This window comes from Arvicanthis niloticus, chromosome 17 (assembly GCF_011762505.2).
Source record: "Arvicanthis niloticus isolate mArvNil1 chromosome 17, mArvNil1.pat.X, whole genome shotgun sequence".
Taxonomy (NCBI): domain Eukaryota; kingdom Metazoa; phylum Chordata; class Mammalia; order Rodentia; family Muridae; genus Arvicanthis; species Arvicanthis niloticus.
This window is the reverse complement of record NC_047674.1, coordinates 53,706,401-53,726,122: the sequence shown is the minus strand read 5'-3', so window position 1 is coordinate 53,726,122 and position 19,722 is coordinate 53,706,401. Positions and strand designations below refer to the sequence as shown.

Below are 19,722 nucleotides of genomic sequence, written 5' to 3'. Positions count from 1 at the left end.
GCCTACCAGTTGAGCTAATTTCAGGTTCAGAAAATCTCACCACCCCACTCTCACCTATCTCGGGGTTATCTGTGGGAAGCTGGAGAAGGGGTAGAGGTGAAGACAACGGGTAACACTTCCTTTGGATAACTTGTTCATCTGCCCCTCAGTCCTCACAAGCTACAAGTTATTTGGAATTATGTAAGTTCATTTAGAATGTCCTACTGTGGCCCAGCCATGGCTCTTAGGTCTGTGTTGCTGGAAGGCTAGCTGGCCGACAGGGCAGGAAAAATGATCCCTGGCGTGCTTTGGAGACATCTCAGCTAGAGGTAATGGGATAAAGAAGATTGGTCAGCAGGGCAGTAGGCTGGGAAGTGGGGACATGTATAACCTTTAGGGACGTCTTACTACCCTCGAAGAAATAAGGAATCACCTTCAAAATTTCCCTTCTTGGGGCTGGCTGGAGAGATGACTCAGCAGTTAAGAGCACTGGCTGCTTTTCCAGAGGACTTGAGGTCAGTTTCCAGCATCCACGTGGCAGCTCACAACCATCTATAAGCCCAGTTCCACACTCATCTCTGGCCTCCAAGGCCACCAGGCGTGACCTGGCGCATAGACACACACTCAGGCAAAACATCCATAAACATAAAAATATTTTTTTAATGTACTTTCTCACTCCCCAGCTGAATGAGCGCTTTTGTGTACGCATGCGTGGGTGGGCATCGAGTACTACGATTCTCTGGATAATCTGATTATGATTCCCACACAATAATCCTTCCTGGAGTGACTTCGGCTGTAGGTTAAGAAGAGCATAGTAAGGAATACAGGCCCCTGTCAAGGAATCCATACAGGTTCCTACAGACAGAAACTTGAGGCTGGGAAAGCGTGACATCTGAGCTGAGCTGCCCCTCCCCCTCCCAGGCCCCGGAGAACTTTTCCGTCCTCCCCGTGACCCAGCTGTTCCTACAGAGTCCTCAGAAACTAGAGCACGTACGACCTGTGGGGACAGGTGGATTAAAAGCAGTCCCACCTTTCCTGCTGTGTCCCTTCTCAGTCCCACGGCCCCTCCCACTGGGCCTCCTTCGTGCCACCTGGTATCCCCATCTACTCAGGCGGCGCGGGGCGGGGCAGGGCAGGCAGCGGCTGCGGAGCTCGAGGCTAGCGAGCTATCGTCGGTGACGGCTACTCTCTCACTCCCCGTGCCAGAGACTGGTCAGCTCCGGCCTTGGCCTTGGCCCCCACCCCCAGGTGAGGAGGTCGGGAGATGGCTGGGGTCCCCACGACCTGGGAATTTTCATTCTCCCCTGTCCAGCCTCCCCACCCCCACCCCTACCCCAAGTCCGGTCTCAGTAGATACAGTCAGGCGCCCATGGGGACTGAACGGTTCTGCTGGTGCCCAACAGGCCCTTCGAAAACGAGGATTTGCCCCGCGGAGTACAAATATGTCACCTCAAGAGGAAGGATTTTTTTTTTTCTTCTGAGAGTTTGTAGGCCCATAATTGGATAGTTGTTTAAGCTCTGGGCCACTTAAAATTGTCCCCTGGGTCAGAGGAGACTTACCTGCCAACCCCGGAGGGTTAGAAGACACATCGGAGAAATCTGGCTAGAAGCCTAGGCTTAGACGGAATGAACAAAGTCTTCTTGAACCCTGACCTAGTATCCACCCTGTGTACACATCTGTCTTTATTTGAAAATTTGATACTGGGCATGGAGAAGACTGGATCAATTGGTTCAATTCTCTTAGAGCCTATGTATATATGTATGTATGTATGTATATGTGAATGTATGTACATATATACATATTTTTTTCCAAAGCTATGATGCCACTTAAAATCCCATCACTGGGAAAGGAAGGCAAGGGAGAGGACAAATGGTTAGAAATCCTATGTCACAAAACAGGCCAGGCTAGTGGTACAGGCCTTTGATTTTAGCAGTCCTACAGTGGGGCAGGCAGATCTGTGTGAGCTACAGGCTAGTCTGGTCTACCTAGAGAATTCCAGGCCAGCCAGAGCTACAGGGTGAGATCCTGTCTCAAAAAAACAAAACTCAAGGTGGCTGGAGAATCGGCTCAGTGGTTATGAGTGACTACTGCTTTTGGAGAGGACCTGGGTTGGGTCCCAGCACCCACATCAGGTAGCTCACAACAGCCTACAAGTCCAGTTCCAAGGGATCCAAAGCGCCCCCGCCCCCAAGCCTCCACATACACCTGCATCTGGGTGGTGCAAACATGCAAATACAGAATCTTGAAAAAAACCAAACCAATGTGGATGGTCCCTAAGGAACTGCAGCCAAAGGTAGTTTTCTGGCTACACACACACACACACACACACACACACACACTCACACACACACATACACACACACACAAACACACACACACATACTCACACACACTCACATAGACACTCACACACACACATACATACTCACACATACACACACACACACATACACACACACACACTCACACACACACATACACACACACACACTCACACACACATACACACTCACACTCACACAAACACACTCACATACATACACACATACACACACACACACACACACACACACACACACACACACACACACACACAGAAGGGGGAGAGGGAGTTTGATCTTGTATTAATTATGGAGTCCTTCCACTAATGTATTTATGCTTTAACAGTGGCATTAGGGTTCAGGAGCTAGCTCAATGGCTCGAGGTATCCCTAGCATGTTCCAGGCCCTGAACTTGACCCCAGTGTCCTAAAACAAACAAGAGCAAAACAAAGACAACAGAACCCACATTGCCTTAAAATTCTTCTTCATCCATCACTCACTCCTTTTGGTGTCCCCTTAAATTCAGCACATTGGGCAAGTGTTTCCCCTGGGTTTTCCCTAGTTCCTTTTCTGCCACAAGCCCACAAAGATCTGATCACTAACAACAGAGAACTTGAGACATGGCTTGTGACACCGCCCTTCTCCCCCTCCCCCCCAAGCCGGGAGCAAACACTGTTGCAGCAAACACAGATGGTTGTGGCTAACAGCAGAGAGAACAGGCCTGGAGAGGGAGAGGGCTGGCTGTGAGTGTGGTGGAAGCAAACCTACCTTCTAAAGAGGGAGGGGCAGAAGTGATAGAGCAAGCCACGGTCCCAACTGGGGTGGGGGACAGGACATAAAAGTGAGCGTCAGGTCAGGTGGACCAGCCCTCCCGACTTAACCTTAGGGACAGGGAGAGGGGAGCCATGATATGAGGAAAAAAGTTAAAAACAAAACAAACAAACAAACAAAAACCCCAAAACAAAAAAAACCTGGTAGACCTGCCTAAGAATCTGCCCAGGCCCAGGCTTGAGCGAGCTGGGTTCCCAGGGCTGTCCAGCAGAGGGCTCTGGCACCAGCAACTGGCTGAGACTGCCTGGGGTGTGGGTGCTGGCTGGAGCCCAGGCAAGGAGCTTGCCAGAAGGGCTGACCTCCAATAATAACAGGCCTGGCTGTGGCCATCTGCATAGACGGCCAGGTCCCAGTGGGCGTGAGGAAAGGAACCAGCCTTCCCCAGTCTGGCCGAGACCCTCCCCACTTCTTTTGTCTATGTCTATTTTGCTTTGCATACAAGGGCTCCCAGCCATGCCGAGTGGATCTCTCCCACAGCTGTGCCAGCTACGGATGGCTACAGGGCCAGACCTGAGAAGGGGAAGAGGGGGTGAGGCTGGGGACCAACGGACAAAGGGAGGCAAAGGCAGGGAGAGACAGAGACTGGACAAACAAGGCAGGCATCTGGCGTTGTGGACAGACGTAAGGCTACTCCTAAGCCATGGGATAGTGCCCAGAAAAATACCACCCAAGCCCGACTTCTTGCCCTCTGTTTGCTTAGTGCTAGTGGGGAGATGTGTCATCTCTGTGGGAGCAGGAAAGCTGTATACACCCCTACCAGAGCAGCCTGAGAGAACCCACTGTCCTACACAGTCAGCTACCTCCTAAGGGCCCAGTCGTTCTCTGGGGAGGGTGATTGCACCTTTTCCCTATGATGTTAGTACTGGTAATTGTTAATTAGTTCCAATGTCTTCTCTGGGGCACGGGCTCCTTAGGGAGCTGGGCTGAGGCAGGCAATCTGAATGGGATGCTCTTGCCTCAGGACCCTCCCCAACTTCTGGGTTACATACAGTAGGGGGTGCTACTCTAGGAGCTTCCAATAGGTCCTTTCTTCTTTCTACCCCAGCGTGGGGGCTGGAGGCGGGTATTGATGGTACGAGGTTCAGCAAGGCTTCTATCCATGAGGGTTCTCTTGGGATGGGACAGTGAAATAAATGCTGGCTAGGACAAAGATGTGAGGCCTTTCTTCCTGGTTCCCCTTTCTCCGGTCTCCAGCTGTGTTTCAGTTTTTCTTAGAGGCCTCAGGGCTGTCCCCCTATGCAAAGAGACTTCAAGGCAAAGTTATGGGGGGGGGGGGAGGAGGAGGAATGACGTTTGTGTGGTGTGCGAGTCTGAGGGTTGGAGAGAGAAAACAAACACCTCCTGCGTCCGGGTTCCAGAACAATCAAATCTGAGGTATCCCACCAGGATAGTGGGTGGAAAAGTCTTCTTGAAGGGAAAAGGAGGAGTGGAAAAAAAAAAAAGGATGTATTAGAAGGGTGTGTGTGTGTGTGAGGCGGTGCTAGCAGTAAAACGATGGAGTGTGAATAATGGCGTGGGCGGGGTTCGGAGAGGGATAACGGAACACCTGAGGTGGAGCGTGGCTGTGGGGGCGTCTGGGCCCGGGTGAGCAGAGGGCCTGTCTGTGCAAGAGTCCCGTGGAACTGGAACGTGTAGGAGTTGGGAGAGCAGGCCCAGCGCAGACATTCGGGGTACCCAGTGTGGGGCCCGTTCCCCACTCCCAGGCTTTCGTGTCCGGGCGACAGTTGGGAAGGGTCCAGAGACGTTCTTGCCATCGAAGCCAGCAGCCCCGGTGGCTCTAGGCGCAGGGTGTCTGGGGCTGGGAGCCGGTGATCTGTTGAGGGGGCGGCGTGGAGCCCGGGGGCGGGGCTGTCGCCGGGAGGAGGTGGCTCGCACGGGCTCGGGGCGGGCCCAGCAGAGGGCGGGTTTGAAAGCGCTCGGGCGGCGGGCGCGGGAAGCGCTGGCCAAGCGCGCAGATTTCTTCGCCGGAGGTGTCCTTCTCCAGCAGGTGCTCCTAGGACCCGGGTGGGACGTGCTGGGGACTCTGGGGCAGAGAGTGGCGTGTCCGGCCTGCCACGAGGGCAAGGGAGGCTCGGCCTGCCAGCTCCGAGGCCGCGACAGGGACTTTGGGGTGCGGCCCCCACGCGGCGCGTGCAGATCAGCGCAGCACGTGGCGCGTAGGGGCCTGGCTCTGGGTAGGGGGATGAGCCTTTTGTGGGGACCGGGGAGGAGCCGGGCCCGAGACAGCCTGGCTTCTGGGCCTGAAAGGGACTGTCGCTATGTCGACTTCCGCAGAGGGTCGGCGAGTGGGTGGTTCAACGCTACAGCTTCTGTTTGAGCTGGAGAGAGGGACCGCGTTGCCTTCTGCCCCGAGGCAGGAGGATGGGGAATGCGGGAATACCAATGGACTTAAGGAAGCTAGCTGCTCATTTACTGACTAAACTCCTGTCCCTGGCCTCCCTTTCCTGGGCGCGTCCTCATTTACTCAACGCGGAGAGTGAACGAGTGACAAGATAAGGACACGCACACCCAGGCTCCCGGTGGTGAAGACTTGCTCCACCCCTGCACCTTATACCCCATTCGGGTTCTCTTTCCAACCCTGTGCGGCGGGTCAGCCCCCTCTACTCGGTTAACCCTCCTTCTCCGTCCTGTCCTGCTTTTGTGAGCTTTGCATACAATAATATATGCGCGATGGAACGGTGGTGAGGTGCCATGAATCTGAAACTAATGTTATGTGGGAGAATGACCTGAATCTCTCAACTTGTTTTAACCCTTTAATTGGAGCACTGTTGCCCTCCTGAAAGTCTGCATGGATAGCTGAGCCTTATTAATTTCGCCTTCCCCACCTGAGAAGGAATCTAGAATAATCGGTACATTGAGTATTGATGCTGTCCCCCCCCACCCCCCGCACTAACTCTGAGGCCTTTCTCAAGTGATGTAACCTTTTTAAACCTCAATTGGCCCATCTGTTTAACAGACACTCATCCCTGCTAGCTTCTAGGCAGCTGGAAAAGGGGCGTCTGCAGATTGCAAGTAAAGATTCTGATGTTGCAAAAACTATGCTGAAAAACGGAGCTGTGTGAGAGTTGTTGGGACCCTAGGACGCAGTGAGGCCTCAGATGGGTGGCTGCTTTCGGGGCCTCTCCATCTCTGCAGGTCAAGGCATGGCTAAAATGATACCAGAGGCCCTGAACTGCTATCAGATCCCTGGTGGGACAAAAGCAAACTGCCTAAGCAGCGAATGGAATGTTTGGATGTGGGTGGGACCCAGGGGCTGCCTATGGCTTTAACTGGTGCCCAGGAGTGGGGTGGGGATTTTTGCAAGGGGAGAAGTTGTGTGTGTGTGTGTGTGTGTGTGTGTGTGTGTGTGTGTGTGTGTGTAAACACTTACCCAAGCCTTGGCCAGGTTTATGGAGGAAGAGTTAGCCCTCTCTCTGGCTTGGGGCTACATTCACTTTTGCTGGTGTATGGGAGAAGTGTGGCGTGTTGCGCTGAGGGTCAGCTGTGTTCTGATGGGGGTCCCTTCCCTACTAGAAACCTGAATCCTCAGGCTCTCCCCAGCCCCAGCAGAACCCTCTTGTCCTAGATAAAAAGCAATGCTACTGTTTACCGCTCTGTGCCCAGTGCCTAGGAGGGAACTTGGCTGACCGGCAGAGACCCTCAGCAACCTGAAACCAACAGTAGGAGCCTTCTGCCTCCTTCTGGAGGTGTGTGGCTTTGCTGTCCAGGACTGAGGGAAAGGAAGACCTTTGCCCAGTCTGGGTTTCACCCACAGAAGAGTAGAAAATCGGTTGTAGGGCCTCTGGGTGACCAGCTGTGACGATTGTCTGGGTGGGCGGGGCCTGAAGTTCTAGCTGCACCTGCGAGCTGACCTGGCTGCCACAGGCTCAGCTCCCCTGCTGAGCCTGCTGCTTCTGCTGTCTTATCTCCCAGCTACAGGGTGGCCTTTATCTCCCAGCTTCTCTGGTACTTCCAGCTTCTGCAGCTTCTTAGCTTGTGAGACCCCACTGAATGGGGGCCACTGGAGGCCTGAGGGATTCTTTCTGATAAGCCTTTGCCAACTTTTTCCACTCTGGACCCTCACCCAGGACCCAGCCTTCTGCCCGAGCCTGAGCTAGGACCCCCTCCTGGGGAACGCCCAGGTACCGTCGTCGGCTCTCGCCCACCTGCCAACATCGAGTCTCCAGATTCGGTGAGTGATGAGAGGAGAGCTGGAGCTTGCCCTAGACAAAGAAATAGCAGTCTGAGGGGGGTGCCTGTGGGGGTGTGTCTTGCATATTCTGAACCTGCTTCCCTACAGGACTAGCCCACTGGTGCTGTGTTATCTCCCCTTGGTGAGTGGAGCACAGAGCGGGATGTTGAGCGTGAGGTTAGGAGCTTTGGAGCATGGTGGTAGCCTGTGCCTTACCTTCCAGATTTCCCTTCAAAGCCACTGTCAGAAACTGGAAGAGGATAGTTAGTGGCCTGTGACTGAGAAAGAAACTGGGGGGGGGGGGTAGTGGGAAAGAAAGGAACGTTCTGGGACTTGGGGGTCAAGGAAAGGAACTTGCTGTGGAGAAGGCCATGTCCCTCCCACAATTATGAAATATATTCTTGGAGAACTCGGGAAGCCCTTGGGCAGCAGTTGGAAAGGTTTAGATGCTGGCTCCAGCAGCGCCTGGAGGGAGTCCCAATTACTCTAGGAAGCAGTCTGCAAAGGCCCTCCCTGCCACAGCCTTGACTGGGTGATGGGGTGGGGGCACCCTGGAGGGAGAGTGCAGGCTCACAGCAGGCCTCAGGAGACCTGGGTTCCTGCGGTCTGTTTGCTGTCTTACCCCTTTTCCCCTCTCTTTCCCTCTGCTCTGTCTCCTCCCCTTTGCCCGCTCTGTCCTCTCTCTGTGTCCACTGTCATCACTGTCCCTGACTCCTTTCATCTCTTCTGTCGTCTTCGACTGTCTTTCCTGCCTCTCAATCATGCTTCCTCCTCCTCCCTTGCTCCCTACCCTTCGGTTCCTAAGCTTATAAACTGCTTCTGCTGCTGGATAAAAATAGCGGTGGCAGCGGCCAGGCTGGCAGCCAGGTGCAGCCCAGTCAGGCAGAGAGACGACAGGAAGGGCTTCCTGGGGCCAAAGGCCAGATGGGGCTGAGTTGAGTGGTCCTGAGTCTACAAAGGCTCACAGGGTGCCTTCCCTTGCCTGCTCTGAGTCCAGCCCTACCCCCAAGAGTCTGAGAAGGGCCCAGGGCAGTGTGGAAGCAGAGCCAGACAGGGCTCAATATTCCTTTACCCCCAGCAAGAGCCAGAGGGAGGGAGCTGCCAGCCAGGCACAGCCGAGAACACTGGAGCCATGACAACCAGTCACCAGCCTCAGGACAGGTACTGGGTGGCCAAGGGGTGTGGTGGGAGGGGTGGTTGCAGGGAGGGGAGCTGGTCTAGGAATCTAGGGAGAGTCTCTAGGGTAAAGGTGGGAGGTAGGTACAGTATTGGGGACTTGAGGGTACCTCAGGACTAACTGTGTTCCCAGCCTGGTGGTTCTGAGTCAGGTCTGCATGGGGTAGGGTGGAGAACATGCATGCCTTGGCTGGGTGCTGACTAGCGTGCCCGCAGGGCTAGGTGGGCAGCAGGCCCCTATTGGAGTGTGTCAGTGTTTCCACTGTTACTGCACAGCTAGACAGTGGCTGCCAGCTCCTCTTACCATCTCTGTGGGGAGACACTTGGCTGCTTCTGTCATTCCAGAACACATCTGGCAGGGCTACCCTTGTCCCCGGAGGTTACCCTGGGGCCTCTGCCTCTTTTGACCTCAGCTGACTGTGGTCTTTGGCCTGACCCTTCTAGCCTTCTATCTCTGGAGCCTGTGATCTTCCCCAAGCTAGTTAAGGTCGGGAATGTGTTAGGATGGAGGAGGAGCTTGAATCACGTCCTCCAGAGGGGCTGAGGCTTGTGGAAGTTTATGAAGCCATGCTGCAGTCTTTCCAGATGGCCTCTCTGTCCTGTGGGTCTCTGATGCCCTCACCGCTCCCCCGCCCACCGTTTCCCTCTTGTGCCAAAGGCTATGTAACTAGGCTTATTCTGACTGGAGAGCTGGCTTCATCTTTCTGGGACCATTTCTCCACCTGTAAAGTCTGGTGAGAATATCAGCCTTCTATGACTGCTTTCTGAGGGGAAGCATTGTAATTGCAGACTCCGGCTTCCTGCCTCCTTTCCTTCCCAGGCTGCCTGGTGCCCTGGCCTTGCCCCTCAACAATTCACCCACTTCGTTGCTGCCTGGCTCGATAGTTCTTCTCTGACCTCCTGTCCTGTATAACCTTCCCTTGGAGTTTTACCTTCTGTCTGAGCCTTCGAATCAAGCCTTGGGCATCTTGACCTCAAGGGGAATGGACAAGGAGGGCTTTGAAGACCCTGGTGGCCATGGCTTAGACTGGCCAACCTGGTTATTCTTCTGCCTATCCCATTTAAGGCTTGCAAGAGGCCTGCCCCACTGAGTTGGGTATCCTCGCTACCATCTCTGTGAAGTCTGTAGATGCTGGCTAAGGGGAGGGCATTTTACCAGGTATAGGCAACTGTACTGGAAGGGACTGGGGTTGCTAAGCTTCCAGGCAAAGACTGTCCAAAGTCATGGTCAGAACCAGATGGCGTCCATAAGCCCTGGTCCATCTGCCCTGCCCTAGGTAGTTTGGACTACAAAACTGGTTCTGTCTAGTTAGGAAAACAGGAAAATCTATAGCTCTCTGCTCCCCAGTCCCCCACGCCCAGGACCCAGCCCATCTGACCCACTGGGTCTAGAATTGACCTCAGAGTTCCTCAGGGAACTAGAGTCCCCACTTGGACAGTTCAGTTACTTCCAGCTGGTGTGCTGGGGCTGGGGCTTGCTCTCTCTCTCCTTCACCCAGCCTCATTTAGCCGAGGTTCCAAAGCCATCTATGGATGGGTGGGTCACACTGCTTCCCAGCTCACCAGGCCCCCTAAACCTGCTAGGACTTGAGAACAAAGGTTCTGTCTCCCGTGTCATTTATAACTACCATCGGTTGAGTTTGAGGCCAGCCTGGTCTACAGGGTGAGTTCCAGGATAGCCAGGGCTACACAGAGAAACCCTGTCTCCAAAAAACCAAAACCAAACAAACAAACAAAAAAGAACTGCCGTCGGCTCTTTTCCTTGTCCCATCTTACAGCCTGCTCTGTACCCAGGACCTACACATCACCTCACACCTCTGCAGAGGGCACCTACACGTGGATACACACAGCTAGGATAGCTGGGAAGATGGGGAGGGAGGGAAGGTAGGCTGACCAATCATTTTGCTTTTTTCCTATGCAGGTATAAGGCAGTATGGCTTATCTTCTTTGTGCTGGGCCTGGGGACACTGCTTCCCTGGAATTTTTTTATGACAGCAACCCAGGTGAGGTTGGAGTGGGGGCAGGCACTCGGTTCCAGAGGACATGTCCCCTGGCCTTTCAAGGCCTGGTTCTGTGCCTCTGAGCACAGAGAGGGACAGAGGTCCCAACACTCAACCTCTGTAAACCCCACAGTATTTCACAAACCGCCTGGACGTGTCCCAGAATTTGTCCGTGGTCACTGACCAGTCATGTGAAAGCGCCAAGGCCTTGGCTAACCACACAGTGTCCTTGCCGTCCCGGAGTTCTCTCAGTGCCATCTTCAACAATGTCATGACCCTGTGTGCCATGTTGCCTTTGCTGATCTTCACCTGCCTCAACTCATTCCTGCATCAGAGGTGAGTCTCCCCATCCCCGACACCCAGCCAGCTCCCCAGGCTGACCCTTCCTGGCCCGCACCACCATCCCCCTGCCTCTCTCCTAGGGTCTCTCAGTCTGTCCGGATCTTGGGCAGCCTGGTGGCTATCCTGCTGGTGTTCCTCGTCACCGCCGCCCTGGTGAAGGTGGAGATAGATGCTCTGTCCTTCTTCGTCGTCACCATGATCAAGATTGTGCTCATTAATTGTAAATGGGGGACGGGGCGGGCAGCCCTGGGTCTGGGTTGAGAGCTGGGGCAGAGATCAGGCTGGGGGTGGCTCAGGTTCAAGCTCCCTGGGAGTCCTGACTGCTGACAAGCTGTCTTCACTACTCCCCAGCATTCGGTGCCATTTTGCAAGCCAGCCTTTTCGGTCTGGCAGGCGTCTTGCCAGCCAACTACACAGCCCCCATCATGAGTGGCCAGGGCCTGGCTGGCTTCTTCACCTCTGTTGCCATGATCTGTGCCATTGCCAGTGAGTCCGACCACGCCCACTGCCCTGCTTGCTGGTTGTGGGGAGGCAGGTGGGGTGATTTGGAGGGGTGGAGTATATCTGAGCTTGCCCACTGTCCGCGCCAGGTGGTTCAAAGCTGTCAGAAAGCGCCTTTGGCTATTTCATCACAGCCTGTGCAGTTGTCGTTTTGGCCATAGTGTGTTACCTGGCTCTGCCTCGGACGGTGAGCAAATGGGGGAATTGGGGAGGCCTCAGGGTTTCAAAGCAAGGGTGCCCTAAAACTAAACCATGGCAAGCTTGGGTACTGGGGCTGTCCCTGACTCTGCCTCTCCCATCTCCCTTGAACAGGAATTCTATCGCCATTACCAGCAGCTCACCCTGGCGGGGCCTGCAGAGCAGGAGACCAAGTTGGACCTCATCAGTAAAGGTCTTAATTACTACAGGAAGTCTGGTGGGGCAGTATGGTGGGAGGGGGACAGTTGTGGGCATGTCGTGTTAACTGGCAGCTAGGAGTCAAAGGAGGACACAGTGACCATGAGTGGGTAGGGAAAGGGTAAAAGAGGGATGAGCTGGGGCAGATAGCAGAGACCTCAGGGGGCTCGGCCTGTCGCTTGGTTGGTAAGATCGGGTGCCCAAAGCCCTGAGTTTGATTCCTGCACTGGGCAAGGTGGTGCACATGTAGCCTTAGCATTTGGGAAGGAGAGGCAGGAGGATTGGATTCAAGGTCATCCTTGGCTGTACAGTGAGTTCAAGGCCAGCCTGACCTACATAAAATCTTGATGAGGAAAAAAGGGAAACTTGGATCACCCTGAATGTCTCAGGCATTTGGACAGAGGTTAGTGGTTTCAGAGGCAACAGAATAACAGGAGCCTCCTGGGGGAAGGGTAGCCCCCAGGGGCGTGAGTCAAGGGATGTAGGTCTATGGGTTATTACCGTGTAACTATGAACCAGCCAGTTAAGATGGGTGCTCACCTCCAGCTCATCCTACCTGTTGTTCTGTCTTCCCCAACACTTAAAGATCCTTTTACAACCTCACCCAACAGGAGAGGAGCCAAGAGGAGGAAGAGAGGAATCTGGGGTGCCAGGCCCCAACTCTCCACCCACCAACAGAAACCAATCTATCAAAGACATACTTAAGAGTGTACGTGGGCCGGGCTGTCCTGCCTACCCTTCCTCACCCTTCTTTCTCCATTTGCTGTGTCTACCTTACACCCCTCTTTCTAACCTAAGACTGGGCTTTTTCCTGTCTTCCTATGAATGTTCTGTGTGTGTGTGTCTGGTTTTATTTATTTATTTATTTGGTTTTTTTTTTTTTTCGAGAACATGGTTTTGGTGTAGCTCTGGCTGTCCTTGAACTTACTCTGTAGTAGACCAGGCTGGCCTTGAACTCAGAGATCAGCCTGCCTCTGCTTCCTCAGTGCTGGGGTTAAAAAGGGGTATGCCACCAGTGACTGGCTCTTTTGTCTTTTGTACACAAAGCCATAACAACCCAGGGCCCTGGATGAATCTCTTTTCTCTCTTCCTCCAGATCTGGGTCCTGGCTCTGTCTGTCTGCTTCATCTTCACGGTCACCATTGGGCTGTTCCCTGCTGTGACTGCTGAGGTGGAATCCAGCATCACAGGCCCAAGCCCCTGGAGTAAGTGTGTCCCCACTCCCCTCCACGCCCAATGCCCCTCCCCACCCCCACCGCACGTTTCCCTCACAGAATCTAAAGCAGAATCAAGTGTGGAGTATGGGCAACCTGGGGATGCTTCTGCCCAGCTGGATCTACATGGGCCTACTTGACATCCTGCCGTTGGCTGGAAACATCTCTTCTGATGCAGAATGAGGACACAGAGGTCCAGAGAGGGCCAGGTGCTAAGTCTTAAGTCTCTCTCCTAGAAAGCTCCTACTTCATTCCCGTGGCCTGCTTCTTGAATTTCAATGTCTTTGACTGGCTGGGCCGGAGCCTCACAGCTGTTTGCATGTGGGTGAGTAGAGGATAGACTGTGGGACCTGTGGGGTTCAGGTGTTTAGCTGAGGCCAAGAGGGACCCCCAAGAAAGTATGGTGGGTCTGCAGTGTGACTCTGCGTTAGAGGGCTTGCCTAGCATGCATGACACCTGAGTCCCATTTGTAAAACTGCAAAACTGCAAGAAGGAAAAATAGATTAAAAGGGTGTATGTGTGGGGGCGTGGAGATGGCTCAGTGGTTAAGAGCACTGGCTGCTTTCCCAGAGGTCCTGAGTTCAATTCCCAGCAACCACATAGTGGCTCACAACCATCTGTAATGGGATCTGATGCCTTCTTCTGGTATGTCTGAAGATGGTGACAATGCACTCATTTAAAAAAAAAAAAAACTTGCAAGAAGGGAAAACTACAGTGTAAAGAGAGCTATCCTTTTCAAATCTACTCATAACTTATGTGTAACTATGTGTACACATTCATTCATTTGTTTTTCTATCAAGGCAGGGTTTCTGTGTGTTGCTGTCTGGGAATTTACTCTGTAGACCAGGCTGACCTCGAACTCAGATCTATTACTCCCTGCTTCCCAAGTGCATGCATGTGCCACCATGACCCAGCTACAGTTTTTAAGTTATGTGTGTGAGAGGTTGTGTGCGTGTGAATGCAGTGCCCACAGAGGCCAGAAGAGGGCATCAGACCCCCTGGAGCTGGAGTCAGAGGAGACTGAGCTACTGGTTGTGAGTACTGGAAGCTAAACCTGGGTCTTCTGCAAGAGCAGTGCTCTAACTGTTGAACCATCTTCAACCTGCGTGCACAGTTTTTGGGTGTGTAGCCCCGCAGAGGTGTGTATGTGTGTGCCCCCCACTGGATCGAAGGATACACCCCACCACTTGGCTTGGCTTGGCAGTGATGCTTGCCTAGCATGTCCACGAAGCCCCGAGCTTAACCCACAGCACCTCACAAGTACAGTAGCACACGCCTGAAATCCCAGCACGTGGGATCCAGAAACAGGAGGATCAGGAGTTCAAGGTCATCCTTGGCTACATAGTGAGCTTGAGGCCCGCCTGGGATACATGAGAACTTGTCTTAAAAACAAAAAAAATTTAATCCCAGCACTTGGGAGGCAGATGCAGGTGGATTTCTGAGTTCGAGGCCAGCCTGGTCTACAGAGTGAGTTTCAGGACAGCCCAGGCTACACAGAGAAACCCTGTCTCAAAAAAAAACAGAAAAGGGGGGGTGGGGGCTGGAGAGATGACTCAGGTTAAGAGCACTGGCTGTTCTTCCAGAGGTCCTGAGTTCAAGTTCCAGCAACCACATGGTGGCTCACAACCATCTGTTATGAGATCTGGTGCCCTCTTCTGGCCTGCAGATGTACATGCAGGCAGAATGCTGTATAGATAACAAATGAATCTTGAAACAAAGAAAAAATTGATATCCCATAGGCACCACTGTACCCCTTGCAATCGGAATCAGCACCCTCAAAAGGTATCCAGGTCTAGAGGCTTTATCCAAGTCCCTAGGGGCCCCAAGGAGACCATGAGGTTGGACTGACATGCGCTGAATGAAGCTTTGCCTGTTCTTGCAGCCTGGTCAGGATAGCCGCTGGTTGCCGGCTTTGGTCGCCTCACGGATTGTGTTTGTTCCCCTGCTGATGCTCTGTAATGTGAAGCCGCGCCACTGTGGTGTGCAGCGGCACTACCACATCTTTAAGCATGACGCCTGGTTCATCACCTTCATGGCTGCCTTCGCCTTCTCCAATGGCTACCTTGCCAGTCTCTGCATGTGCTTCGGGCCCAAGTGAGTGGGGCCACGAGGGGATTTGGTGACTTCAGGCAGGACCTAGAGGGAGATGGCAGTGGAGGGGCAGTGGAGGTGAGGGCTTGCTGAGAGCTCGTGCTGAGCTGTGTGGGAGGAGATCAAGGCGGGTCCAGCATGGTGGGTCCCAAGACACTGGGATTGGGAGTTGAGGTATGCGGGGGCAGGGCTGGGCTTGGCTTGCCTAAGATTACCCTTCTTTTCCTTTTAGGAAAGTCAAACCAGCTGAGGCGGAAACAGCAGGAAACATCATGTCTTTCTTTCTGTGTCTGGGCCTGGCTCTGGGAGCTGTATTGTCCTTCTTGTTGAGGGCACTTGTGTGACCCTGTGGGGACAGAAGAATTACACTGCCTGCTTCCTGCTCACTTCCTTCCCTGCCCGAGATGAGCAGGGGTCCAGAGGGACTGCTCTTTCAGCCGACTTCTGCTTTCTTCTGGACCGTGCTGGGCCCAGATGTCCAGGAACCAGGGAGGGAGCCTCTGCGGATGGACTTGGGATGGGGGTCAGAACAGCAAGGCAGCGATGGTCTGACTGACAGCTTTGACTGATCCCTGCTTAAACCAAGCACAAGAGACTCCAAGGCCAAGAGAGATCTGTCTTGTCTGCCTGTCACAAGGATGGGGTGGAGACTGGTGTATCATGTGACCTGATGTCCTTGCCCTTCTTTCTTCTGTGCCTGTTCCATGTCCCCACTCCTTGTCATTTTACTGCCTTTTTTATACTGACAGAAACCAGGTGCCTTCAGAGGCCATCTGATTAAATAAACATTTTTTTTTTCCTCCATAGCTCTGTGCTTCCTCTCACTGTTTAACTCCTTGGAGAGGAAAGAAGACTGGCAGCCTGAGTCTAGGTTTCTGCATGACCTAAGGCTGGGCCTGGGCTTACGGGGAGGATGGAGTCCTTTAGTCTGAGAGGGGCTGCAGCGCCCCCTGCTGGGACCACAGGCGAAAGGACAGTCCTGGAGCCAAAGACACCTCACCCAGACTGTGGCCCAGATTTAGAAAGATTAATTTTTTGGAGACGGGATGTGGCCTGAGTGTTCTTCATATTCCATACGTACCTTGAAGATGGCCTTGAACCACTTCCTTCTGCCTTTGCCTCTTAAGTGCTGGTATCGCAGCTGTGTACCCCCATGTCCTGGATCTAGGAATCAAGTCCAGGGCTTTGTGCATGCTAGGCAGGTGCTCTGCTAGCCGAGCTATGCCCCAGCCCCTCTTTCTCATTTCAGAGGCCTGGAAATGGAGGCAGCTTTGTCTTCACGGCTACCTTCCCCTCCCCCACCCATGCTGTCTTCAGCCCCTGGAATGAACTCTGCCAAACTGGCCAGCACCACCCCCAGCTCCTGGCCATACTCCCATATCCCTGGGCAGGAAAAGGCTGAGGCCTGGGCTCTCCCTTACCTTGGCTTCAGGCCCTGACACCAAAGCCCAGGCTGCCAGACTTCCTGGAGAACAACAAGCCTATGTGTCCTCATGTCGGCCCTTCCTGCTCTCCAGCCATACTGTGGTCTGAGGAAGGGTGGGTAGTTATGGGATGGGAGACTCAGGGGAGGGGACTTGCTGCTCAGGATTGACTAAGTGGAGACAAGGGAAACACTCTCAACCCCCCACCCCCAGCCCTGGGAGGCTTCTCAGGCTTTTCCCAGGAAGGCAGAAGCTTTTGCCCCCCCCACCCCTCCCCCAAGGCTGGTTGCTCTCTGGTCCTTTACCAGCTGATGGCTACAGAGTTGGCCCTACTGTTGGGACTTCCTTTTTTGCAGACATTTCATTTAAACCAGTGGTTCTCAAACTTCCTGATGCTTGAGCCCTTTAGTGCAGTTTCCCCATGTGGTGAGCCCCAACCATAACATTATTATTGTTGCTGTTTCATAACTGCCGTTCTGCTGCTGTTATGAATCACTGTATAAACACCTGCTTTCCAATGGTCTTGGGTGACCCCTGCGGAAGGGTCCTTAAACCCGGCCCAAGGTATCACAACCCACAGGGTGAGAACTGATATAAACAAAGGCTTCAGACCACCGTGGTAGTGGTTTGTTGAGACAGAGTTTCTCTCTAACCTATGCTGTCCTGGAACTCCATAGACCAGGCTGGCCTTAAACTCAGAGATCCACCTGCCTCTGCTTCTTGAGTCCTGGGATATAAAGGTGTGCACCACCATGGCCTGGGTTGTTTTCAATTCTTCCATTTTTTTTTTTTTTCTAAATTCATGTGCACTGGTGTTTTCGCTTACTTGTATGTCTGTGTGAGAACATCTGATCCTCTAGAACTGGAGTTAAAGACAGTTGGCAGCTGCCATGTGGTTCCTGGGAACTGAACCCAAGTCTGGAAGGGCAGCCAATGCTATTAACCACTGAGCCATCCGCCCCTCCAGCCTCCAGCTGCCTGTTCTCAGTTCTTACTAAGGCCAAGCTTATTGGTGGATTGGGGGTTAAATGTATCATTGTACTGAGCACTGATGTCCAAGACTAGTTTGTCAAAACTACACACACGCCCAGGCAGTGGTAGCTCACACCTTTAATTCCAGCACTTGAGAGGCAGAGGCAGAGGCAGAGGCAGGCAGATCTCATGTTTCAAACAACCAAACCAACCAATAAACAAAAAAACCTCAGCATAACAAAAACCTGAGCTGTTAGAAATGGCCTTCCTATGCTATCTGGTTCAAACTGCCTGCTCCCTAGCTATGAGGCAAGCTAAAAAATACAAACAGGTCTCTCCCACTTGCCCTTAGCTCCACTGACTGACTTCCTCCTTGTACTGAAACTCAGAGAGGCTTCGTAGCTTTCTTCCTCTGCACTGGGAACCTCGGGAGACCCTGAGTAATCTCCTACCTGCAGGCTAGCTCCTGGGTTCCCCCAATCCACCCCACGTGCACCCACAAGAAACTAGTGGGGGTGTAATTACTCATTTTTTCTAAAGCTTTATTTTATGTATATGAGTACACTGCAGCTGTCTTCAGACACACCGGCAGAGGGCATCAGATCTCATTCCAGATGGTTGTGAGCCACCATGTGGGTGCTGGGAATTGAGCTCAGGACCTCTGGAAGAACAGTTGGTGCTCTCAATGCTGAGCCCGAGCCGAGCCCTCTCTCCAGTCTCCCACCCCCCACCCCCCTTTTTGAGAGTTTTTCTGTGTAGCCCCAACTGTCCTGGAACTTGCTCTATAGAGATTCTCCTGCCTCTGCCTCCTGAGCGCTGGGATGTAAGGCATGCTCCACTGCTACCCTGCCTATAATTACATTTTTTTTTTTTTCTGAAAGACGAGACAAAGTCTTAGCTTTTCAGAAGAGTGTTCAAGATTCAGCAAGATGGCTATGCATCCTAGCTGGCCTGGTACTCACTATGGCTAGCCTCCAGATGGCTAGGATTAAGGTATGGCACCATCACAAGGAAACTTTTGTACATCGGTTACAATGGGCGTCTCTCCCTGGGACGTGCACCTACTTCCCCAAAGTTTCCTGATGTTTGACCAGCCACCACTGACTTGTGAACTTCTCTTCCCCTTCTGTACCATAGGGTATTTGCAATGTGACTTATCTCTTGTCACACTTTTTTTTTTTTTTTTTTTGAGCTGAAAGTGCTGTTCCTGGCTCCTAGGGGTGAGCTGAAGATTTTCATGCCCTATCCAGCTATGTGGTGGCATTCGTTGCTCGTGTCCTTGACTGTTAGTAGGCTCTCAACCCCAGCACTGACCTGAATGGGTGTTGGAGGGAGGCATTTATGATTCTGCCACCAGTGTTGAAGAAGATGGCTGGAATATAATTGTTCCCCCCACCCCCGTCCCCTGCAAGTCTTTTTTTTTTTTTTTTTGTTTTTTGTTTTTTTTTGTTTTGTTTTGTTTTGTTTTGTTTTTTTTGTTTTTCGAGACAGGGTTTCTCTGTGTAGCCCTGGCTGTCCTGGAACTCACTCTGTAGACCAGGCTGGCCTCAAACTCAGAAATCTGCCTGCCTCTGCCTCCCAAGTGCTGGGATTAAAGGCATGCGCCACCACCGCCCGGCTCCCACAAGCCTTTTTTAAGAATTATTTTATGTACATTGGTGCTTTGTTTGCATGTAGATCTAGTTGTAAGCTGCCATGTGGATCCTGGGAATTGAACCCAGGTCCTCTGGAGGAGGAGCCAGTGCTCTTAACCACGGAGATCTCTCTCCAGCCTCCCCTACTCCAAAGTCTTCTAACGCAGTCTTGTGCCTGGGTAATGACACTGATGGCTTCTGACCACAAGCAAGCTCTGTAGGCAACACCACTTTGAGGGTCAGGAGCATCAGGAGCCACTGCTGGCCACTTCCGCTTCCTGGGAGCAAGGGAGGCTTGAACAAGGGACTGTCAGGTATCCTTCCTTCTACAATGCTGCACGTCACTTCCTGACATTTCTGTTCAAAGCAGTCTGTCTAGTCAGCGTCTGTCTTCTGAATGGCTGCCACTGATGTACAAGTCCCTTTACTGGGTGGGTCAAAGTGGTGGTGATTGCAGAGCTCCCCCTTGTGGGCATAATCCATCACTGCAATTGAGCAGACCCGTGACTGCAAGGATGTTTGGTTTTTTTGTGTTTACATGAGAAGACTGGGAAATTCTACCTTTGTTTAAAAACCTGATTTAGGTATAGAAAGGAGGAGATGTGACAATAGGGATAAAGGGAAGTGGAGAGACAGGAGAACCTCAATTCTCACCAAAACTAAATTGTT

The 19,722-nt window shown here is 52.8% G+C and overlaps 1 protein-coding gene and 1 long non-coding RNA gene across 13 annotated transcripts; one reads left to right on the top strand and one right to left on the bottom strand.

Moving 5' to 3' along the window:
- Window positions 1–1,115: 1,115 nt before the first annotated feature.
- On the top strand, window positions 1,116–15,829 carry Slc29a1 (solute carrier family 29 member 1 (Augustine blood group)). Of its 12 annotated transcripts, none has more exons than XM_076915262.1 (15): window positions 6,698–6,818; window positions 7,200–7,303; window positions 7,412–7,445; window positions 8,382–8,464; window positions 10,401–10,482; window positions 10,613–10,815; window positions 10,902–11,041; window positions 11,173–11,307; window positions 11,412–11,509; window positions 11,635–11,713; window positions 12,330–12,427; window positions 12,815–12,923; window positions 13,169–13,257; window positions 14,815–15,026; window positions 15,256–15,829. In XM_076915262.1, the coding sequence occupies exons 4-15, from the start codon at window positions 8,436–8,438 to the stop codon at window positions 15,365–15,367; spliced, it is 1,386 nt and encodes a 461-aa protein (XP_076771377.1). In that variant the 5' UTR covers window positions 6,698–6,818; window positions 7,200–7,303; window positions 7,412–7,445; window positions 8,382–8,435; the 3' UTR covers window positions 15,368–15,829. The 12 variants fall into 12 exon arrangements, with proteins under 12 accessions (XP_076771376.1, XP_034377378.1, XP_076771377.1 ...); XM_076915263.1 differs by lacking the exon at window positions 6,698–6,818 and adding an exon at window positions 6,936–7,077; XM_076915261.1 differs by lacking the exons at window positions 6,698–6,818; window positions 7,412–7,445 and adding an exon at window positions 1,116–1,227.
- Window positions 15,534–16,606, bottom strand: LOC143434865 (uncharacterized). Its single transcript, XR_013104696.1, has 2 exons — window positions 16,445–16,606; window positions 15,534–16,187 (listed from the first exon to the last, which is right to left on the bottom strand). It is a non-coding gene; the product is annotated as an uncharacterized LOC143434865 (long non-coding RNA).
- Window positions 16,607–19,722: the final 3,116 nt, after the last annotated feature.

Coding starts and splice junctions, on each gene's coding strand:
- Slc29a1 (XM_076915258.1), top strand. CDS start 9,065: ATGGCCTCTCTGTCCTGTGGGTCTCTGATGCCCTCACCGCTCCCCCGC. Junction 12,428..12,814: donor TCAAAGACATACTTAAGAGT/GTACGTGGGCCG, acceptor CTCTTCCTCCAG/ATCTGGGTCCTGGCTCTGTC. Junction 15,027..15,255: donor TGCATGTGCTTCGGGCCCAA/GTGAGTGGGGCC, acceptor TTTTCCTTTTAG/GAAAGTCAAACCAGCTGAGG.